General features: G+C 51.6%; 1 protein-coding gene across 1 annotated transcript; it reads right to left on the minus strand.

Moving 5' to 3' along the window:
• Positions 1–3,024: 3,024 nt before the first annotated feature.
• On the minus strand, positions 3,025–8,789 carry LOC147096785 (melanoma-derived growth regulatory protein-like). Its single transcript, XM_085973408.1, has 4 exons — positions 8,064–8,789; positions 5,678–5,811; positions 5,155–5,265; positions 3,025–3,187 (listed from the first exon to the last, which is right to left on the minus strand). Exons 1-4 carry the CDS (start codon positions 8,218–8,220, stop codon positions 3,167–3,169), a joined length of 423 nt encoding a protein of 140 aa, XP_085829534.1. The 5' UTR covers positions 8,221–8,789; the 3' UTR covers positions 3,025–3,166.

Genomic DNA, 8,789 nt, shown 5'->3' on the forward strand with positions numbered 1-8,789 from the left:
GGGTGACCGAGAGTGGTTTGACAGAGGGACTTGAATAAGATGATTTGGGTGGGGGGAGATTCCAGTGCGGGGCTGAAGGCATGGCCGCCAATGGTGGGGCGAATGCACAAGGGTCGAGGTTGTTGTAGCAGCGCTGGTGGAGATTGGAGACATAGGGAGGGGCAAGGCCATGGATTCAACACGAGGATGGGAATTTTTTAATTTAAGCCACTGAAGGACCTGCAGTAGGACTGACGAGTAACTCGGTGTGGGAGCAGTAGAGAGTCTCTCAATCGATGCGGTCATGTTCGCGGTGCGAGTTAAGCTTGGAGTGCCCAGATACCCCTCGGTACAAACCCGTTCAGGCCCAAATTGGGCTGTGCAATGTCGCGGTACATTCCACTGAGCGAAGGACTCCTTGGGGCATCGCCTCTTGAAACGAGGCCCTGTCTGGTCAGGTGGATGTTAAAGACCCCGCAGCACTAGTCGAAGGACAGACAGTTCTGGGGCCCTGCCCCCAAATCACTCCCTTGACCAACGGCAGCAAGATTCAGATTAACTAGTCGCTTCTTTTCATTGCCCTTTGTGGGATCTTGCCGTGTGGAAAATGGCTGCCACTTGCTTCTTAAAAAAAATAATTCGCTATTCGTGATGCACTTTGAGACGCACCTGAGAGATGTGATAAGGTGCCGTATAAATGCAAGTCTTTATTTTTACTTGTCTAAACCTGGAGTCTGGAATCTGTGGGCACCGAAACAGTCCTGTTGTCAGCGGGAGTCAGTCTCGTTTGCAGAACAAAAGTTTTTTTTTAAATAACGCTTATCAGGACCAGGAGCCACCCCTCGGATTCTCAGCCTGGCCTTGCGCAGGGGCTCTTGGCCCTGGTTTTGTACTTTTTTTATTTAAAGTGAACATTTGGGGGGAGGGGGGGGTAGCTTTGTTGCTGTTGTCTAGAAGCAAATTGTTTGGGGGGAAAAAGGTGAGAATTCTGTTGGGGGGGGGGGGGGGGGGGGGGGGGGTGGAAACCCAGATCTGAGAGTTAACTAACAGTTGTCTCTTTTTTGTACTATGTTTATGGAAATAAAGTTTCTAACTGGAGACATTTTGGAGTCCATTTATTAAGTTGCAGTGGAATTTATGGTGGAAATAGTTGATGGGGATTTGCTTGCCGATTTAAGATTTTAATATATTACAGATTATAGGCTCTGTGATCTGGCTGGATGGGTATTTTACACTCGAGGGCGAGGCTAGGAAAGGGAGCTTTCCCAGGCTATCTCCACCTCCGGCTCACTGCCCTGTTTCTCCCCTCCCCCTGGCTCTTGTTGGGTTGTGCGCGCGGAGGTGCGCAAGAGGGCCAGTTCGTCCTTTCCTCCTGTTCCCCTCTGGTTAATACATCAAGCAGTGATCGGTTGTTGGAGGCGGCCCAAGGAAGCAGCGACTGGAACGCTGAAGGGCGCGAGCCACTGGGAGAGGGGTGGGGGAAAAAGCGGCTCTGTCACACTAGGGCCCGTTTACTTTCTGAACACTGGGTGGAGCCAGCTGCAGAAATACTGCGTGAGGAGAGGGCATGATTGGCGGACTTGCGGGGCGAGTGGAGGGCATAGTTGGCAATTGAGGAGGGTGTGGATAGCAGGAGGGGGAGGGTGTGCATAGCGAGGGAGATTACCCTGCAGGCCAGTGACCCTGGGACGATGAGCAGCAGGAACCTTACTAGTGCCACGTGGCTTCAGCTGGTTAAACGCCATCAGTATCCCCAGTTTGCCGTCCCTAACCCTTTGCTCTGCCAACCTGTGCACAAGCTCCCTGGACTTGGTTTAATTAGGGTGGGTCCCTACAGGGCAAGAGAAAAGCCGACAGCTACCGTGTGTTCTCTCTCTCACTCGCTGTCTCTGGCTCGCTCCTGAATGGCGTTTAGACATCTGGAACGTAAACCCCAGGTCCTGCCAACAGCTCGCAAGTGCCATCCTGTGGCAGGGTGGAAGTACTACAGTGAACAGTTCAGTATCGCCTCCAGTCCCAAAAAGTAGCAACATAAGAATTAGGAGGAGTTGGCCATTTGGCCTCTCGAGCCTGCTCCGCCAGTCAATAAGATCATGGGTGATCTTCTCCTCATCTCCACTTTCCCTGCACTATCCCCATATCCCTTGATTCCCTTAATATTCAAAAATCTATCGATCTCTGTCTTGAATATACTCAATGACTGAGCCTCCACAGCCCTCTGGGGGAGAGAATTCCACAGATTCACCGCCCTCTGAGTGAAGAAATTTCTCCTCATCTCAGTCCTAAATGGCCGACCCCTTATTCTGAGACTGTGACCCCCTGGTTCTAGACTCCCCAGCCAGGGGAAACATCCTCCCCGCATCTACCCTGTCGAGCCCTGTAAGAATTTTGTATCTTTCAATGAGATCACCTCATTCTTCTAAACTCTAGCGAATATAGGCCTAGTCTACTCAATCTGTCCTCACAGGACAATCCTCCCATCCCAGGAATCAGTCTGGTGAACCTTCGTTGCACTCCCTCTATGGAAAGTATATCCTTCCTTAGGTAAGGAGACCAAAACTGTACACAATACTCCAGGTGTGGTCACACCAGGGCCCGATATAATTGCAGTAAGATGCCTTTACTCTTATACTCAAATCCTCCTGTAATAAAGGCCAATATACTATTTGCAAGTCGGAAGACCTCGCAGGACTGCCCCTGGGCCTGGCCAAGGTAGCCATTAACAGGTCCAGGCAGCGGGGCGGTCGAGGAGGTCGTTCAGCCCGACTGCCTGCTCCCATCTCCCGGGTGTCCCTGGAGATGGAGCGCACGGTGTCCACCGGCATGCTCGAGGCCTCCCGCGACCGGGTGGGCACGGGAGGGACTGCAGTGCCTCACCACCCCTGGAAAATAGAATTGATTTAATTTAAGTGTCCTTTAATTTTTGTTCAAGTTAAAGTTTCTGGTGGTTGTGCCCCTTTAAGAAGGGCGGGGAGGCATATGCCACCTCTTAATTGGAGCTGGAAGTGTACACGAGAAATATTAAATAAAGACATCAGCAGCCCAGCGGTTATATTCCTGTTTATTTGGATGTGTCTTACAGTCACTCACTACAGTGTGTTCTAGTTTTCCTAATTCTATACGACTCTCTGTGGTGTTGGCTGGTTTTCTGCTGGTCGAAGCACAATCCCTCGCTGATCCTCTTTTACTAACAGTAGAAATCCCAGTCCTACAAACACAGGTGGGCATTGTCAAACAGTTCTGTAATAAACCCACCATTTTGACCACTAACCCTTCTCCCATTGAAGACAGTGAGGGGATGTGTCACACACAGGCATCAGTCACTCTCTGCTGTCTCACCCAAGTGGTGGTCCTTCGGGTATAAGCCTAACCCAGGAGTGGCAACAGACTATTCAACTGTAGGGAGCATCACCATCAAGTTCAACACACACTTACCAGCAGGGGTCACTGTGGGCAGTGATCAGGAGCAGGAACCCTGGCTGATTTCCCCTCTCTCTAACCCAGGGGTCACTGGGCAGTGATCAGGAGCAGGAACCCTGGCTGATTTCCTCTCGGAATAGTGGTTAGCACTGTTGCCTCACAGCGCCAGGGACCTGGGTTCAAATCCGGCCTCGGGTGACTGTCTGTGTGGAGTTTGCACATTCTCCCCGTGTTTGCGTGGGTTTCCTCCGGGTGCTCCGGTTTCCTCCCACAGTCCAAAGATGTGTGGGTTAGGTTGATTGGCCATGATAAAAATTGGCCCTTAGTGTTAGGGGGGATTAAATATGTGGGGTTACGGGGATAGGGTTTGTGTGGGATGGCTGTCTGTGTAGGGACCGGGTGCTAGGGTTTGGATGATCAGCCATGATCTCGTTGAATGGCGGAGCAGGCTCGAAGGGCCTACTCCTGCTCCTAGTTTCTATGTAACCCAGGGGGTCACTGGGCAGTGATCAGGAACAGGAACCCTGTCTGATTTCCCCTCTAACCCAGGGGTCACTGGGCAGTGATCAGGAGCAGGAACCCTGGCTGATTTCCCCTCTCTCTAACCCAGGAGGTCACTGGACAGTGATCAGGAACAGGAACCCTGTCTGATTTCCCCTCTCTCTAACCCAGGGGGTCACTGGGCAATGATCAGGAGCACGAACCCTGGCTGATTTCCCCTCTCTCTAACCCAGGAGGTCACTGGACAGTGATCAGGAGCAGGAACCCTGGCTGATTTCCCCTCTCTCTAACCCAGGAGGTCACTAGACAGTGATCAGGGGCAGGAACCCTGGCTGATTTCCCCTCTCTCTAACCCAGGGGTCACTGGACAGTGATCAGGAGCAGGAACCCTGGCTGATTTCCCCTCTCTCTAACCCAGGAGGTCACTGGACAGTGATCAGGAACAGGAACCCTGTCTGATTTCCCCTCTCTCTAACCCAGGGGGTCACTGGGCAATGATCAGGAGCACGAACCCTGGCTGATTTCCCCTCTCTCTAACCCAGGAGGTCACTGGACAGTGATCAGGAGCAGGAACCCTGGCTGATTTCCCCTCTCTCTAACCCAGGAGGTCACTAGACAGTGATCAGGGGCAGGAACCCTGGCTGATTTCCCCTCTCTCTAACCCAGGGGTCACTGGACAGTGATCAGGAGCAGGAACCCTGGCTGATTTCCCCTCTCTCTAACCCAGGAGGTCACTGGACAGTGATCAGGGGCAGGAACCCTGGCTGATTTCCCCTCTCCAGCCTACATTTCCTCACTGTCCAAAGGCTGAGGCCAGTTATTTGCCTCTTGCTGCTCCCTGACAGATCAGCGCAGACGGGAGCGGAGGCTGGGGCCGTCCTGGGCTCTAGCGCAGTCCCACCCTGGGTGAAGCATTAGTGAAACAAGAACAGGATGTGTTATAAACACAGGGCAGCAGAGGCCAGCGTTTGGGGCACGAGCCTTTCAAACCATCGCACTGACTTCATTCTCCCCGCTGGCGCTGAATAACCCGCTGAACACTCCCAGCATTTTTTGTTCCTGTTTCAGGTTCCCAAGTTCAGCAGTTTTTCTGCTTATTACTGACTATTGCTGGGGGGAGGGGGAGCTGAGAGGAAGAGGCTTTTTATGATAAAAGCAGCACCACAACGTTGAGTGCCCCACGGTGCCCGCCATCGCCCCACGGTGCCCGCCATCGCCCCACGGTGCCAGTGTAAAGAAGAAAAATACACTTACTACTGTCGGCAGTTCCACAAGATCCGTCCCCAGCTGTTGCATCTCCTTCACAACCGACTTTGGGAAAAATCCAAGAACTGTTGACTGCTCCCCAAAATAATCACCTTGAACCTAAACACAGACACCAGTCAGTCTCGCACCGACACCGGCCAGTCTCGCACAGACATTGGTCAGACACACAGGCACCGGCCCGTCTCGCACAGGCACCGGCCCGTCTCGCACAGGCACCGGCCCGTCTCTCCGCACAGGCACCGGTCAGTCTCTCCGCACAGGCACCGGCCCGTCTTGCACAGGCACCGGCCAGTCTCGCACAGGCACCGGCCCGTCTCGCACAGGCACCGGCCCGTCTCGCACAGGCTGGCGTCAGTATCACAGACGCCAGACAGACCCACAGCCCAAACACCGACACTGGGCACCACACTTGGCTGGGGTTGGTCACAGAGCCAAAGGCTAACTTGGGGCAGCCAATCTCAGCGCCAAACACCGAAAGACAAATTCTGCGGAGACTCGGTCTCAGACTCACCGTCCCTTGCCAGAAATTGCGTCCCCTCCCTTTGAGTTTTCCATACACATAAACGATCTGTCCTTGACGGATGTTGATGAACCTGCAGTCAGGACCCGTGTAATCTGCCAATGCTCGAGCCATTGAAATGGGATCTACAAGAAAAACAGCAGGCAGGATTTTTAAACAGAGCGCGCAGTGTCCAGGCTGGGCACCCGTCGCCCCAGAGTGAAGCCCAGAATAAGCCAGCCATTATTTATCAGCGCTCTGAGGGGGGAAAAGTCAGACAGGCTCCGTGCTCCTGATCTCCGTCCAACGCACGTATCTGAATGTTGGAGGGAGGATAAAATGTGCCTTGGCTGTGACAATCAAGAGAATACGCCTGCCAAGACCATTAGAAAAGCAAAATACTGCGGACGCTGGAAATCCAAAATAAAAACAGAAAATGCTAGAAACACTCAGCAGGTCAGGCAGCATCTGTGGAGAGAGAAACAGAGTTAACGCTTCAGGTCGATGACCTTTCGTCAGAAATGTAACAGGTTTTTAAGCAAGTGCAGGGAGGGGAGGAAAGGACAAAAGGGAAGGTCTATGATAGGGTGGAGGGCAGGAGAGATTAAATGACAAAAGGGATGATTGTACAAAGCAAAAGGAGATGGTAATGGGACAGGTAAAGGAACAGAAGATGGGTCTAGAGGAGGTGCAAATGGGAACGGCAGATTCATCAACAGCTGCCCGTCCAAAAAAAAGGGGCCGAGGTTATGGTCTGAAATTGTTGAACTCGATGTTGAGTCCAGAAGGCTGTAAAGTGCCTAATCGAAAGATGAGGTGCTGTTCCTCGAGTTTACATTGAGCTTCATTGGAACAGTGTAAGAGGCCGAGGGCGGAGAGGTCAGGGTGGGAGTGGGGCGGAGAATTAAAGTGAGAAGTGACAGGTGACCAGAAGCTCGGGGGTCACGCTTGTGGACTGAACGGAGGTGTTCCGCAAAGCGGTCGCCCAATCTGCGTTTGGTCTCCCCAGTGTAGAGACCGTATCATGAGCAGTGAATACAGTATATTAAATTGCAAGAAGTACAAGTAAATCGCTGTACAAGTCAAACGGAGAAAGGGCGAGGGAGTGGGAGTAGCCGAAGGGCTCTTGCAGAGAGCCGGCACAGGCTCAATGGCCTCCTTCTGTGCTGTAACCATTCTATGATTCTATTCTATAAAACCTGCCGACACATCAAGAATGGTGAGGTAAAAAAGACAGACTTGCATTTCTATAGCGCCTTTCACGACCACCGTACGTCCCAAAGCGTTTTACAGCCAATGAAGTACTTTTTGAAGTGTAGCCCCTGTTGTAATGTGGGAAACGTGGCAGCCAATTTGGGCACAGCAAGCTCCCACAAACAGCAATGTGATAATGACCAGATCATCTATTTTTGTTATGTTGATTGAGGGATAAATATTGGCCCCAGGACACCGGGGAGAACTCCCCCCTGCTCTTCTTCGAAATAGTGGCCGTGGGATCTTTTACATCCACCTGAGAGAGAGCAGACGGGGCCTCGGTTTAACGTCTCATCCAAAAGACGGCACCTCCGGCAGTGCGGCACTCCCTCAGCATTGCACTGGGAGCGTCAGGCTAGATTTGTGCGCTCAGGTCCCTGGAGTGGGACTCGAACCCACGACCTTCTGACTCAGAGGCGAGTGTGCTACCCACTGAGCCACAGCTGACGCCAAGATATCTTTAGCAGAGAGACGGGAGCCAGTCCCCAGTTGAAAGCTGCCCGCTTCCAACAGGAATGCACCGATAGCAAAATAGTCAAGGATTGTCAAAGTGAAATCAGCTGCCGACTTTTGTAATTCTGTTCATTCCTCCTGCCAGTGGAAGTGGCCTCTCCTCACCGACTCTCATCAAAATTTTGAGGGATTTTGATGGAGTAAATAAGGAGAAACTGTTTCCAATGGCAGCAGGTTCTGTAAACAGAGGACACAGATTTAAGAGAATTGGCTAAAGAACCAGAGGGAGAGACTTTTTTTTTAATAAACGCAGCGAGATGTTGTGACCTGGAATGCGCTGCCTGAAAGGGCGGTGGAAGCAGATTCAATAACATTCGAGGGGGAATTGGATAAATACTTGAAAAGGAAAAGTTTGCAAGGCTGTGGGGAAAGAGCAGGGGGAGCAGGATTAATTGGAGAGCTCTTTCAAAGAGCTGGCACAGGCACAATGGGCTGAATGGCCTCCTGCTGTGCTGTACGATGAAAAAATTGATTTTCTTTTGTCGTAGTTTAAAATTCTTCCGTTAAACCGAGTAACGCTCGATAATGCAGCCGCCTCCTGGGGTGTGGCATTGCATTTCAACCGACTCCTGCAGTTCAGCAAACACTGTTCAGCTCTGCAGCAGCGGCTTTGTGTTGGAGGTATACTCACGGCTGCATTCTTCGTCGGCACACTGCTTCCTGTCCGCCAGCTTATGCATCACCTCGCCCCTTGCGGATAAGACCCCGCCGGGGCAGAAAACAATCAGACACCAGACCCCGACTGCCAGAGACATCCCAGGCTGCATCTTGTCCCATCCAGCAAACATTCTGAAGCCTCAGCAGACTGGGAGAGGAGGAGGCAGCTTCGGGTAAAATACTGTTACTGTGGAATCCCAGGAGCCCGTGCCAATGTTTGCTGAGCTGAACAGATTGGCTTTGCAGCCTAAAAACTTTGTGGAATGTCCTTCCCGACAGGAACTGGCTCGAAGCAAAAAAAAAGAACAATTGGCTTTTCATCAACTCTAAGCATGGTCACTAGAAGTGTGTTTACCTCTTCCATACACTGAATCAAAATATTTCTCGAAATCTGCTGTTTGACTTGGATTTCAAAAGCTGGTATTACTGAATGGTTTGTTTTTAAATGGTTTCTTAGGATGTGTTAGAATGAACCACACTGACACCACCCCTCACACCTGACATTCCCTTAAACACATCAGGGTCCCTCTCACGCTATTTTAGAGATTTGGTAGTGCTGGGAATGGCTATGCACTCTCAAGGCACGGGTTAGATACAGAGTAAAGCTCCCTCTATACTGTCCCATCAAACACTGCCAGGGCAGGTACAGCACGGGGTTAGATACAGAGTAAAGCTCCCTCTACACTGTCCCATCAAACAC

Source organism: Somniosus microcephalus, chromosome 34, assembly GCF_052327205.1.
Source record: "Somniosus microcephalus isolate GS21.2 chromosome 34, FLI_Smic_1.0, whole genome shotgun sequence".
Classification (NCBI taxonomy): domain Eukaryota; kingdom Metazoa; phylum Chordata; class Chondrichthyes; order Squaliformes; family Somniosidae; genus Somniosus; species Somniosus microcephalus.